At 38.0% G+C, this 14623-nt stretch overlaps 1 protein-coding gene across 1 annotated transcript in view; it reads right to left on the reverse strand.

The window, feature by feature from the left end:
• LOC149284592 (autophagy protein 5-like) overlaps positions 1 to 13509 on the reverse strand; it is a 66817-nt gene extending 53308 nt beyond the window's left edge. Inside the window, exons 1-4 of the mRNA XM_089496475.1 lie at positions 13402 to 13509; positions 12087 to 12214; positions 3927 to 4005; positions 2143 to 2305 (exon numbers count right to left, since the gene is read on the reverse strand). Coding sequence (XP_089352601.1) covers positions 2143 to 2305; positions 3927 to 4005; positions 12087 to 12214; positions 13402 to 13509 — 478 coding nt within the window. The remainder of the gene's footprint in view (positions 1 to 2142; positions 2306 to 3926; positions 4006 to 12086; positions 12215 to 13401) is intronic.
• Between the last annotated feature and the right edge of the window lie 1114 nt (positions 13510 to 14623).

Genomic DNA, 14623 nt, shown 5'->3' on the forward strand with positions numbered 1-14623 from the left:
TTTTTTTTTTCAACCTGCCCCCCCCAGTTATGCACATCTGCCCCCTGGCTTGCCATTCTGCCCCAGAAATGCCTTATACCCCCTATATGCCACTGCGCCCCATGATATGCCTTTTAACCCTCTAAATGCCACTGTGCCCCATGATATGATATGCCTTTTGACCCCCTATGTGCCATTCTGCCTCCAGAATTGCCTTATACCCCTATATGCCACTCTGGCATTTAGGGGGTTAAAAGGCATATTATGGGGCAGAATGGCATATAGGGAGGTATAAGGCATTTCAGGAGGAAGAGTGGCGTATAGAGGGTTAAAAGGCATTTCTGGAGGCAGAGTGGCATTAAGGGGGTTAAAAGGCATTTCACAGAGCACTCTGCCTCCAGAAATGCCTTATGCCCCCCATTTAACACTCCCTCCCTCCTCCAAACTTACCGGAGCTTTTGAGTCCCCGGTGCGTAGTCCGGGCAGCGTGTAGGGCTCTACACGATTCGCGTAGACAACTTCCGCTGCAGCCGGAAGGAGGTGCAGTTAGCAGCGGGGGTTGTCTGCGTCCATCGCGCAGACCTTCCCGGCTGTCAGAGATCACGGGGAACTCTGATCTCTGACAGCCGGGGAAGGTCTGCGCGATGCATGCAGACAACCCCCGCTGCTAACCGCACCTCCTCCCGGCTGCAGCGGAAGTAGTAGAGCTATACGCGAATTGCCTAAGCACCGGGGACTCAGAAGTACCGGTAAGTGTGTGTGTGTCGGGGGGAGACAGGAGGATCCAGGTCACCTGCATCGCTGCGGGGGATCTGGATCTTAGTCTCATAGTCAGACCTAGTTGAGGTCTGATTATAAGACAACCCCGATTATAAGACGAGGGGTATTTTTCAGAGCATTTGCTCTGGAAAAAACCTCGTCTTATAATCGAGCAAATACGGTAGTAGTTGTAGCTCCCGAGACTACTATTTGGAACACATTGGGCCTAACCGATGTATGCCAATATATATTAAAATACTGATCCTTGGTCTGTTTAATGTGAGCAAAAATCAGACACCAAATTGTAAACACTGGTAACTGGCATTTTCACAAAAATCTCACGGAAATGTTTATACATTTTACAGTACAGAAATAAACCCTTAATAATACCGATCTTAAGAAATATTAGGAGACTCTCCAAAATGTCATCCCTTGATATACGCATTTCCTTTAATTTTATTTGTTCCTTAAATACACCACAATTGACATCACCAATTTTTTTTTTAGATGCTAACATTCCAAAAAATACAATGTCTAATTCAGCTCATAACGTAGCACACAGCTAACTGATACTGTAAATACTCATCCCTTTACCAAATTATGTTCTTACATTTGTATAACATATATATATATTTAAGGAATCCACTTGGTATCATGGATTACATAGTACTACAAATTAAGCATTGAATGGGAATTCCACACTCTCTTATACACTCTCTCACGCTCTCCCAATGTCTCCCTACCTTCTCCGCAGATGAATTCTGTGTCCCTGTCTCCTTTTCAGTAGCTCCGCTTCTTCTCGACTTTTCTTGTTCTTCTGTTTTCTGTCTTTCTCCACTTCTCCATGGTATCAGCTACGCTATCCAGGTACTTTTGCACAAAAGGGCAGCATCTCGGGCATACCCTCTCCCCTCATTGAAGGAACAGGGCAGAGGTTGTCCCCGTGCCTCCACCCTTATGCATAGGTACTCTAAGAGGCCAGAATATTGCAGACAGATTTGCAGAGAAATAAAGGTTCAGGAACACTTTACTTTCTCCACAAAGCAGTTTTGCAGAAGTATCTGGATAACAGAGTCGATACCGAAGAGGCAAGAGAAAAAGCTTACAAGCATGCCATTCTCCTTTAAATGTATCCGTAATTGGCTGTAGAAGTAATTACATTGGAAGAAGTACAGGGAATTTGTTGTAGACTGACCGCTCCAGTCAGCAACAGCAGTGACCCCGTGATCACAGCAATGTGAGACTGTTTTTTTCCAATGACGTACCAGGTACCACATTGGTCCTCTAGGGACATCTTTTGGTTGTGTACCTGGTATGTCATTGGTTGTAAAGACGGCAATTGAGTCAATTATTTGAGGGAGATAATGAGACAATTTGGAGAAAAGCATGTGCCAATACACTTACCATTTTGAAAACCCATCCATAGCTGCTTGTGGTCTTTTTTCTGCATTTCATTAATAACTTGACTCTTGTGCTTTAATGCATCAGCTTCTTTCACAGAGGACATGAAGTGTGCTTCTATCATATCTTTGGACTGGCATCGTAGAAGGTCCTTTGCTGGAAAATTCTGTAAGAAATGTCAACACATTTCAGGATGAAAGATAATCATTATAACAGCATGACATAAGAATCTTACACCTACGGAGCATTGTTTTCTGTTACGGTAATAAATGCACTTGGTCACAATGCCTCCTCCACTAATTTTCTATTTACTCGTCATAAGGTACCACTGCAAAGGTGTGGGAAAAAGAAAGTAGAGATAACAATCATCTGTTCCTTAGAAGGCCAGAAAATGACGGAAATACAACCTCAGATGAACATAACCCATCAGCAAATCTTCAACAGAATGGCAAAAAAAAAATAATTCAGGTGTTACACTGCCATAGTCAGTCCAGATCTCAACCCGATTGAAATGCCAGGGCAGGACCTTAAGAGAGTTGTGAATAAACAAATGTCCACAAAAACCTCAATGCATTGAAGCAACGTTGTAAAGAAAAGTGGGCCACAACGATGTTAGCAACTAGAGAAAATGATTACTTCAAGTTATTGCTGCTAAAGGTGGTTCTACAAGCAATTGAATCATAAGGTGTTTTTCACACATGGATTCTCCATTTTGGCTTTATTTTTGTTGATTAAATCACGACACAGTGTAATATGCCATGTGTTGTTGTTCATCTGAGGTTGTATTTGCCTAACTTTTAGACTTGCTAAGGAACTTGTCCGGATATCTAAAATAATATAATTAAAAGAGGGGGGCTTTCTTTTTCTGTATGTCATGAATTACCTATACAATCAAACCTTGATATTAAGTGTTAACCTGACTGTTAAAGCAATTCACTTGATATTCTCATTTTAATAATACACAACGTCAAATGTTTTTGCAGCGCATATCCATCTTCAAATTCTGAATGATTACATGCATTCAAAAAGGGAAAGTTTCTTTTTGATGTTGTTTTTTTTTAAATAAATGTTTGGGGGTTCCCCTTTATAGGAGCTACCCCTGGCCTTTTCAGAAAAAGAGGCAAAACTTGCGTTACCGCAGAGGTCACTTGTCGTGGGCAACCGGCATGCGGCATCTGAATCTTTTATAAGCTACATTAAGCCTAAACATACACTATGTTCCCTAAACATACTCAAATATCTAAATAACTAATTTCTATGACTATGAACACAAAGCTGTAATATTTCTAGGCTTGCTGTGCAAGCAAAGAGAAAAGAGGGAGAGAAAAGGCTGTGCGTGCAGCATGGAACTTGTGACTCAGAACTAGAACCACAGTTTAGTAAATTGAAAGGGAGGTTACGTTCCTGCAATGCATTCAAAGTGCAGTGGTTTTGATAAACGGTTTGGATATTATCACAGTTAGCTCAGTAATTTCAGAGAGAAAGAAAAAAAAACATGTTAAGTCATGCCCTGGATGACAGATTTTTAAGATGACTAGTGACTACAAATAAAGTAACCGAGTCTGGTTTTATGATATGTATTTCATGGTCCATAGCTCACAAGGCAATGGTTCTTAGTCAGCAGTTTATACGTTTTAATTGTGTGCACTGGGATCAGCCCTCATGGGGTTAAAAATGAGTCGGGGTCCTTACAAGAAGAACTGCTCGTAGGTCATAATTATTGTGCACTGCAGCATGGACTCTCAAATACAGCGTCTTTAGGAGCGGCAAAATATGGTTTACAGTACCTTAAAGTGGACAATGATGCTCCAAGGCAGAGAGGTGTTTGAAGCATGTAGATCAAAAAGTAAACCAATGGGGTAGTGCCTAAAGAAAACAATGGCAAAAACACAATTATAAAATGCATTTTACTGAGAATTCTAGAATGGAAATGATAGCATGCTCAGCATAATCAGATGATGACAACATGTCAACATATGTGAGAAGCACTACTAACAAGGATTTTTAATACAGTTTAAGAAAATGGAGTGAAGAACTTATCTACTTTTGGTGATATGCCTTCCCAGTTTAGACTTGCCTTTCATAAGATACAAACTTTTGACTCAACAGATGAAAAAAAAGAAGGAAGTAGCTTTATTTTTCATCAAAGGTATTGTTCATTATTTCATGACTACAGACAGCATAACAATGGTTGGGTGGATATAATGGTAAAGGATCTGGTGATAAATCCGGTCAATATGGCTTTGAGAAATTTCAAGATTGCGCTTGCCAAACAGCGGCAGAAATCTAGAACAGGAAAGAAATTCCTCTGTTCATCTGCCCCACTGCAATAAAGATATGTCCTACAAACACACCAGCTGTTCCCACCAACGTCTATGAAATGGTCAACATTTTCAGATGACGTGTCCCTTTCTAATGGCATAACACCTAAAAAATCGAGCCCCTCACCTTTTTTTAAAACACGTATATTGGTTTTCTATAGTTGCATTATGTTCTGCCCCCTTAAAAATGATAATGCTAATAATATCTACACAAACATGACCAGTCCTGCCTAAACGTATGACAAGAGTCACGTCAGAATCCAACAAGATTATGTTACCAAAAACAGATAGCAATGAGTTGTCCATTTTAATGATGCCTGTGACAGCTAAAGAGGAAAGAAACCAATGATCAAAGTAATACATTACTCATGGGGTTATCTTCTTCCTTTAACCACAAATTAAAAAAATGGATAAGACTTGAACAAAAAGATTCTAAGAAAATCACTTAAAACCCGTGCTTAGACCACATTTCCCAGCATGCGTTTAGCGTATGCTTCCCGATTGCAGGGCATGTGCCATTGCAGGGCATGTGGGTTGAAATCTATGCCTAAGCATATACTGGAGTAATGTACTATAAACTATCGCAGGCGTCATAGTGTCCTTAATATTTTAAGTGTTGTATCTGACAATGTATACATAAAAGTGGACTTGGTATTAAAGAGTAACGAACGTAAGGACACATGCAACATGTTACTTGGCCAAGTCGGAGCGAAATATGGAACCTCGAATCCAAACCAAGAAAAGGTAAAAATAAAAGTGTAAATTCCTACATATGCAATTAGCTCTGATGTGAATAACTGATCCATGTAGCCTCACGAAGGAGTACACTAAAGCTATAAACGGGATGTTTCTTATTACGCCTGATGGGATAATCGTCTGCGTCTGCTGACATGTACAGTTACAGCTTGCCGAATCATTTCATGTTTAATCCGATTTTCCTGGGCATACATAGTTTGGGGCTAAAGGCCATTTACTGATCAATTAGTGACTACAATTCTTTTTTGCCGGATATGAGACGAAAATGTTACTAATTAGGAAGCGAAATAGGAAACAAAAGCCAAGGATCAAACACGGTTTAAATAGGAAAATGACGACTTAGCAAACATCTTTTTATGCTTCCGGGTATGTCTTTTTTTTTTTTTCCTGCACTGGCTTCAAGCTCTTTGGTATCCTTTCAAGTTGCTAAGTGCCATTTTGCATCTCTTTCGTGTGGTGCGTGTTTGTGGTTTTGCTATTTTTTTTTTTTAATCTAGTAAAGCGCTTTCACGGACTGTTAGTGAAGCAAATGTGGAATGAGATATAAAAGTGGAAGAAACATCACATGACCATAATATTGCTAGCTCGGGGTTCTCCCTGGACCACCAGAGATATTCAAAGGCTTTGCTATTGGATCCAGAACGTTTCCAAACTTCAGTCGGCTCACTCCAGCTGTCTAGCGCTTGTTCCTACAAGTGCTGAACAGCAATTATTAGAGACAAGGGCTCCATTTAGATCAATGTTTGCAAATCTTTAACCCGCCATTTGCCACTGAACTACAATTCCCATCAACCGCTGCCTGTTGGAACAGAAATGTTCAGTAACAGCAGGAGATAACACGTACGGCATATAGCACATTTGGGTAAGAATTGAACTGTATGTACATGCAGAGGCAGGCTGGGGATGGCAAAAAAATATTATTCAGAATTGTATTATTTTTGTCCCACTCCCACCTTAGATTTTTTTGTTTTTATTTAGGTCTGATTTTGTAATCCAAACACGTTCTCAGGGAATGCACGATTCAGGCTTGTAATCATGCGATACAAGAATAAGGCTCTGTTGTTCTGTTTATATATATATGGGGTTTTTTTTAAATATACTCTTTATTAAATTTTGTAGAAAAAAAACAATACAAAAAAGAAACAAAACAGACATATATATACATAAAAGACTAGTAAAAATTCCACATACTCGGGTATTTAAGGGGAGTAACCCCAAATATATAATATAACGTATAAAGTATATAATATATAAAGATCTTAATCATACGGTGTCTCCAACTTTATCTTGAGATTGCCACCATACCCTTGAGGTAGAAAAACATATAACAAATTACATTGATGGAAAAACAGAAAGTAACTAAATACAATCTTACTCGTTGGTCGTAAAAGATTTTCTTTTTCTCTCTGGGGGGAGAAGTGCTTCAGCCAATTGGTCCAGGGGCTAATCATTATGAGAGGAAAGTCTGAATGTTATGATATCATAGTCAAACAACTTTCCCAAATCCGATGTTTTTTTAATGATATGGAATTGTTCCTACACACCCCTAATTCCATTTTAAGTTGAAATTCTAATTGTTTCTTAAATGTAATCCATTCAAAATCTCCATTCTGTTTCCACTCTCTGGCAATAATTTTGTTTACTGCCACACAACTGTGGATTGCAAGGGCTATTTTTGGTTGGGACATAGTAGGCCAAGATAAGTGTAGAAGAACTGATATAGGGGTGCTAGGAATACTAATATTAGCTACAGTCTTCAGATATTCTATAACTATTCCAAAATGTTATCAGTTTTTTACAGCCCCACCAAATATGTAGGTATGAACCACAAGATTCCTCACAACGCCAACAAATATTATTTGTGGCGGGAAACATCCGGGCTAAAGCGGTAGGTACATAATAACTTTATAATGTGCTTCAACAACAGATAAATCATGAACCCATTTAGTAAGTTTAATCAATGATAAATGCCAGTCTTCTAATGATATCGAAGTATTCAAATCCTTCTCCCACTTCGAAATATTGACATTTGATGGTGGTGGGCAGTCTTTTAAAGTAATGCATTTGACACATTTAGCATATGTCTTTTTAGCATCAGGTTTTTGAAATATTTTAGCGATTTCCTCTTTTAGTTCTCCCCCTGAAAAATCCAAATGATTTTTAAAACAATTTTTTATCCTAAAATACTTGAAAATATTTCTGTTAGAAAGGTTATATTGGAGATTTAAAGTAATAAAGGGCATGATCTTCCCCTCTATTAATAAATCATCTAAAAAGATAATCCCAGCTTGTTCCCACTCTGTAAGTGTAATATCTTCAATACCAGATTCGAGTATATGTATTTTCAAAGATTTAATTAGTTTATCCTTTAAACCAATCTTATTCCTTATTACGTACCGAGCTGGGGTTATTTTACCTAAGATCATGTTTTCCTCTTTAGTAGTCTTGATTATTTCAGAGGATTTAATCTGCCATTTAATGGAATGTAAATTCTTTATCTCACAGGCCTCAGATTCAATTTTAGACCATCCTTGTTCAAAGTAAGTATCTGATTGGGTCTTAGCTATATGGCTATGGCTAGTAGGCTAGCCTCATAATATTGTTTAATCAGGGGAAAACCTGTACCTCTCTTAGAAGTTTTAAGGGTTATTTTTTGCTAATTCTTGATCTGCTACCCTTCCAAACGAAATTTTGAAAATGTGTTTGGAGTATTGCTAACCAACTAGGGGGAATAGTCAGTGGTATCATACGAAAAAGATATATCCATTTAGGTAGAATCTAGGATTTAATGATGTTAATGCGACCCCTCCATGTGAATTCGAGGTGTTTCCACTCTTTTAATAATTTGTTGGTTTGTTTTAGCAATTGTAAGAAGTTAATCTCCATAATTGTATTAATGTGTCTAGGAATTTTAATACCTAAATATGTATAATCTTCTCTAGTTTCTGTAATTAGAAAATTTTGTTGAATTCTCTCTGTTTTTTGTTTATCGATATTAATAATGTTCTGTTTATATTTTATGGCAATCTCTTACAAAAGCTCTTCCGTGGGGAAAAAAAATATCTGTATATCATTTTGGATATTAATATTGTCTATTACAGGAAAGCTGTTTATAAGAGTCTCAGTGAGAAGCACAGTCCAAGTTTTATCACAGAAAAAAGTAAACGCAAAAACTTAAACAGACACAGACACTAATCCATTCTCGGAGCGTCTTCTATTACTCCAGAAGGTTCCCGGCCAGCTACAAGAATATATAAGAGCGATTGGTCTATTCCATGTTTCCAAGTTTAACATATTATCTCCACACATCCGCACACACATACGTGCACACACACGCGCACACGTAATGCACAAGAAAGTTTGAAAGATCTTTCCACAGATGACTGAAGTTATTCAGTATTCTATAAAACCTTCTTAAAAACACCAAAGATCGGATAATCATGCGTTTTGGTCCAGGATGACTCACTTATAACAATCGCGTACCACGATTTTCATCAGAACAAAACGAATGATAATCTGAAATGAAATCTTAAATCACAATCAAAGATAAATAAATACCACGGGTTTACTACAGGGAGATCCCGTCAAACTATTTTAATTTTAAATTAAGACCAGAGAGGAGTAGTTGATATAGCCTACCTACATTAAGGCATTTGACACTGTCCCCCATAAAAAAGATTTAAAAAAATAAATAAATAAATTGGATTTGGATGTTAAATCAGTTGAATGGATATAGGTTATAGTCAATGGTGTATATTCAGTAGTGGGACCTGTACTTATATATATATATATATATATATATATATAAATATATATATATATATTTATGTATTTATTTTTTTTAATTAGCGGTATTACAGAAGGTGTTAATGGTACGGTATGACTTTTTGCAGATGCAAAGACCTACTGGATAGAACAAGTCAAAAAGCAAATGACTTTAGTAATAGAAGAATTGGAGCGAATAAGGCAGCTGCAGTTTAATGTTGATAAGTGTAAAATAATGCACTTGGAAAGTAAAAATCCCAAGGTAGAATATAGACTTGGGGGCACTGTTCTGCCAGTGACAATGGAAGAGAGAGCCTTAGGAGTCATTTTTTCGGATGACTTAAAGGTATGAAGACATTACAATAAGGCATCTCAAAAAGCAGGCAGGGTGCTGGGTTGTACAGAGAGCGGCATTAGAAGCAGGAAGCTGATTATGCCACCGTACATACCCTCACATATAGTATTGGGTAAGTTCTGGATATCCCATCTCTAGAAGGATATTGACAAATTGGAGAGAGTTCAGAGGAGAGCTACAAGAATGGTAAGTGGTTTACATGACAGAAATGATCAGGAACCATTAAGGAATCTTAATATGTATAGCTTGGAGAAAGAAGAGACGGGAGATGATAGAAACATTTAAATACTTCAATGGATGTAACAAAGTTCAGGAGGCAAGCTCATTTAAAAGGAGGAGAATTGTTATTCTAAAGTATATTCTAAAAGTAGAGATTCAGAGGCTTAGATGTAATGTGAGGAAGTTCTATTTTACTGATAAGAGTAGTAGATAAATGGAACAGTCTCAGCAGCAGAGGTGGTCGACTCTAATACATTGAGGGAATTTAAACGTGCAAAGGATCGACATAAAGCTATCCTCACTATGGGACCAGACCAAGGACTGATAGGGGTTTGAATCCCTTACAGCAGGAAATGGGCAGACTAGATAGGCCAAATGGTTTTTATCCTCAAGATTGTAAGCTCGCGAGCAGGGCTCTCGCCACCTATGTTTGTCTTACTCTGTCAATTCTACTCTTGTCATACCCCTTCAATATATGTATTGTATTAAGCGCTGCGTAGATTGTTAGCACTATATAAAAAAAAAAAAAAATCTATCATCAAACTCTGTGTTTCTAAGTAAATTCCAATACAGGAGCCAAATGCTAGTGCAATACTGCCACCTGGTGGACACAAACTGGAATCTACAAAGATTTTTATTGACGTATCCAGCGCAATCATTTTCATCAGCGCTGCACAATAGGTAAACAGGACACAACTTGTAGCCCAAAACATAACAATTTGGACTAACAAAAGCTAAGGATGGTCCTGCTCCGACAAGCTTACAATCTAGAAGGAGTTACGATATATACAGGGGTTACTTGCAAAGTTTTAAGAAATTATCTTATCAAGCAATGGAATGATACAAGCAACAGGTAAATACCACTGCTGGCTATGCGGATAAGATCACCTTGCACATTTTTTCCCACAAAGCAAAACAGCTTAGTTATCACTCCCAGAACTTCTACTCTTCAGCTGTAACCTTATTGATTTCAATGGAGAATCGGCATCAGAGGCAAAACAGAGCAAGCCGTATGTTTCCCAAGTATGCATCTGATGCAAGCTTTGCCACGGTCCTTAACTTGATTAAAATGCCTATTTTTATTCAGTTTACTCTGTATGTATTTTTTTTTTACCTGCTCAATTGATTTCGAGAAAACATTTTCATTCATTTACACACAACCAATGTCAACTAAACAGCCAAATTCTGTCCTGTTAATGTTCTGAACGCAAAAAGGTTTCTTAGTGAAAAAAAAACAAGAAAACAAGTTGGTGCTTTAAAGATTACTCAACAGACCACTGATCCGTTCTCTGTGACGAATAACTGTATAACGAAACACAATGCGCCGTTAAAACCGATTTCCATGTGCCAGAAAAGTGAAATGAAAACAAAGTAGTCATTTCCAGAGAAAAAGAAAAAAACAAAAACCTTGCTAATGTGCTATGTCAGTTTAATGAGTGGTCACATGGGAGCTGCGGGGAATATTTCTTACACTATAAAAAGGTTCTATATTTGAAGAAGAAGAAAAAAAACAGCTGAATTTGGACATTTGTCCTATGAAAGTGTATATAGAAATTAGTCACATATTGTTACTGTAAATAAACATAACTGGGGACATCTGCTGGGCCCACTAAATTAATAAATCGTCTCCAGACACTCGCTGATCATCAGACGGGCAGACTATAAACACCCTGTATACGGCCTGAAATCAGAACATTTAAACTTGCCCTAAAATAGTGGAGTGCCATCTATAAAATTGTGGGCAGATATAGAGTCAGCTTTCTCATGAAAACATAGGATTTAAACATTTTATAAAAGTAGCCAAATATCCCATTGAACAGCACTGTGGAATATGATGGTGCTTTATAAAACAATAAATAATAATAATAATAATAATAACAACCCCACATTATGGGACCCAGAATCAGCACGGTGGCGCACTTTTGCGATCCACCAATTTTTCTTGTGGGGGGCTGGAAGTGTGATAAGGTTCAACAGGGCCATCCTATTTCTTCTTTTCCACACATATCGCAATAAATATGGAAGTAGATCAATGAAATGAATGAGGAAGTACATGCACCACTGCCCCTCTATGTTAAGGGATTGACAGACCCCAGACACGGTTCCTAAAAACTTTAACACTGGCACGTAACTTGACTATGATAGGTAAGAATACTGTAACGTGTAAACATTCCATGCTTCATTAATAAAAAGTTATGCCCAGTATTTGAGAAAATACCTTTAGTTTCAAAATAAGTCTAATGGGTTTCTCATGGATCAACACCGCAAAAACCCCAGTTCTTGGGGGGCTGCAAACATAGATAGATCGTGCTTGGCTAAGAGGTCCATATACAAACAAGTAATGTTTAGGATCTAAAATGCTAAGGGGTGAAAACGTTTGAATATGCGGTTTTCCAATTACAAAACCGGGGATAAATTGTTGAATCTGATGGAGTTATATTTTTTTTCCACCTATGTAACTTTGCATTTATCTAAAGCAAAAAGGGAAAATAACATGAACAACAAGGGGGGGGGGGCTTTCGCCAACTCACCACTTCAGAGGAATCCCTTCATATTCAAACCAGATTTCACCAATATCTTCTGTCCGCATTACCTTCTGAAAATGCTTTTTTACTTTGTCGGTTACCAGTGTCAGGTAACTTATGCGGGGTAAAAGCAGCTGTGAAACAAAACACAAGTATGACAAGTCCTATCTCCCAGCACTGGTGAAAAGTTAATCTACAGAGCGCAATACGAGACAGCACAAACATTAGGCACCAGCCATTTAGTAAATGATCACGGAATAAGTAATGCAATGGGAAACACTTCCTTTACCATATAAAGGACACGGAAAGTATAAAGAACATTTAGATGGACATCACACAGCTATCTAATGCATTAAAGCGCATTTGTTGGCTGGAGTTTGCCTTTAATAGACAATAAAATGATTTGATTACCATCAACTGATAAGGTGAGAAATGCATTTTCCTATGAGAAATACTTGGCAATTTTGTGTAACAAAACCTAAGGTGGTGCTTAAGAGGCAATTAAATAATTAGCATCTGGAAAAGAAAGAAACCAGGGACTCCACTCATTTTTTGAAACACAGGACATAATATCGATATGATAATCATAATAAAACCGTTCCCAACAGGTAAATCAGCAGCGTGGGGGTTAGTGCAGCAAAAAATTATGGAAACGTAGGAGAATTAGGAGAATGAAAGACCGGTTTTATTAGTGATCAGCATCCACATTATTGTGATGTTGCTTCTGGACCGAGAGTCCCTCCTACAACTTGCACTGCACAGAAATGTTATTTACAAGAAGTGCAGAAGAAAATGACTAAAAGTACACAACGTCTGTGTTACTGGAGGTTAGCAGCACGGGGGGCTGATATTACTCAGCGGTCATCCCATTTAGAACGATTCTCAGAACTATAGTGCTTTCTTGTAAACTGTGAAATAATAGCCTTTGGCACAAAACAGGCCGCACCCATGAGCTGCTTGATGACTTTATTAACTGTAATGCCTATTTTATGATATCTACAGATCCAGAGAAACCACATATAGCTGACCGGACCAATGAAACACCTCGACGCTGATTTCAGAAACTGTAATTATGTATTCATGTCTGTTGGTGGGATACAATTCAACCACAATGAGAGAAATGTATTCCAAACAAAGTTTACGTTAGAAAGATTTTTTTTGCTAAATCGCTAGGTCACAGATGAGATGAAATATTTAATATCACTGATAAAGTTTTCAACAAATGTTGAATTCACTAAGAGGCCATTTTACTTTATGGAAGACCCTCCACTTCTATCCATCCCTACATAAGATGCAAGAAGTAGGCCCTGGTGGTACTTACGTAATAGGGTTCAGCTTCTCTCTCTGTTACTTCATCTTGGTATAATGTGAAGCAGGTTGGTATTCTTCCAAACCAAACATCTCTAAGCACATCTTTGTCATCTGTCATTCTTCCAGCAGATGGGGCTCCTCATACAGATCAGCTTGATTCACTCACTAGACAAAAATACACAAAAAAGCAACTGGTGAGCAGTTTGAAAGTCATTCAAAAATCAAATGGGCTCGGTGGTACATTTGATAGTTTAGCATCTTGCTTAAGAGACAGTGGAGGGATTCAGGCATGTTGGCACATGTTGCTAAGTAAGATGTCCTGAGAATGTGGCCTCACGGGCTGCTGGTCAGTTTCTTGGCTACACTCCTTTCCCGCCTTAGGATGTATGCGCTTCTTGGAGGTCTACAGACCTGTACTAGAGATACCATATATAATTAATAATAACTATTTAGCCTCAGGGCATAAATGCAAGTATTAGTTTAAGGAGTTTGTACTCCTATTACCATTTATCTGCAAACACATATTTTTAGCGTAATGAAGCCATTTTGCACAAATTACTTCAATGATCTCTCTCGACCTGGTATACAGAGTCCCAAGAAGCACATAGATACCAGGTGTGAAAGGAGAATGGACCAGAAGCAACCAAGCAGACTGGTAGGTCGGACTCTCACGACGTCGTACCTAGCCCTTAGGCAAGGGCGATTTTTTCATTTCTAAACAACTTTCAAATGTATCAGTGTACACATCTTGATCAGCGATCACGCAAACAATGAGACTATCCAATAAAACTATCGGGCAATACCGTCAACGTGAAGAATATTTTGCAAGGTCTAGTCAGACCTTGTCCAACCATGATGCTATACACATTGTTTGTTAATGAAACTTCAAGCGATCAGTAAATTTCCTTTGGTCCAGTTAGTTCAGATAACCAGATAAGCATCACTTTCTCTAGAAGATGAACTAAACACTTTTTCTCGGAACAGCAAGTGAACCCAGAATTGTTTTCTTCAGATTAAACCATTTTGAATATGCAGTTCTTAAGATTTTCAGCGTGACGCCTATTTACCATTTGGCAGGTTTTGATTTTGTATGCTTATAACCATTTACTAGAAACTTCGAGGTTACTATCTTTAAATCATACAATAATGTTGAAGGGGCATCATCCTGTCACTCTTAGGAAGACGTTACATTTACACACACAGTGTACTTCCTGTAACCTTATTGACTTTTT

The sequence above is a fragment of the Sceloporus occidentalis genome, unplaced genomic scaffold (assembly GCF_023333645.1).
Source record: "Sceloporus occidentalis isolate IW3139 unplaced genomic scaffold, rSceOcc1.0.p SCAF_90, whole genome shotgun sequence".
NCBI classification, from domain to species: Eukaryota; Metazoa; Chordata; class Lepidosauria; order Squamata; family Phrynosomatidae; genus Sceloporus; species Sceloporus occidentalis.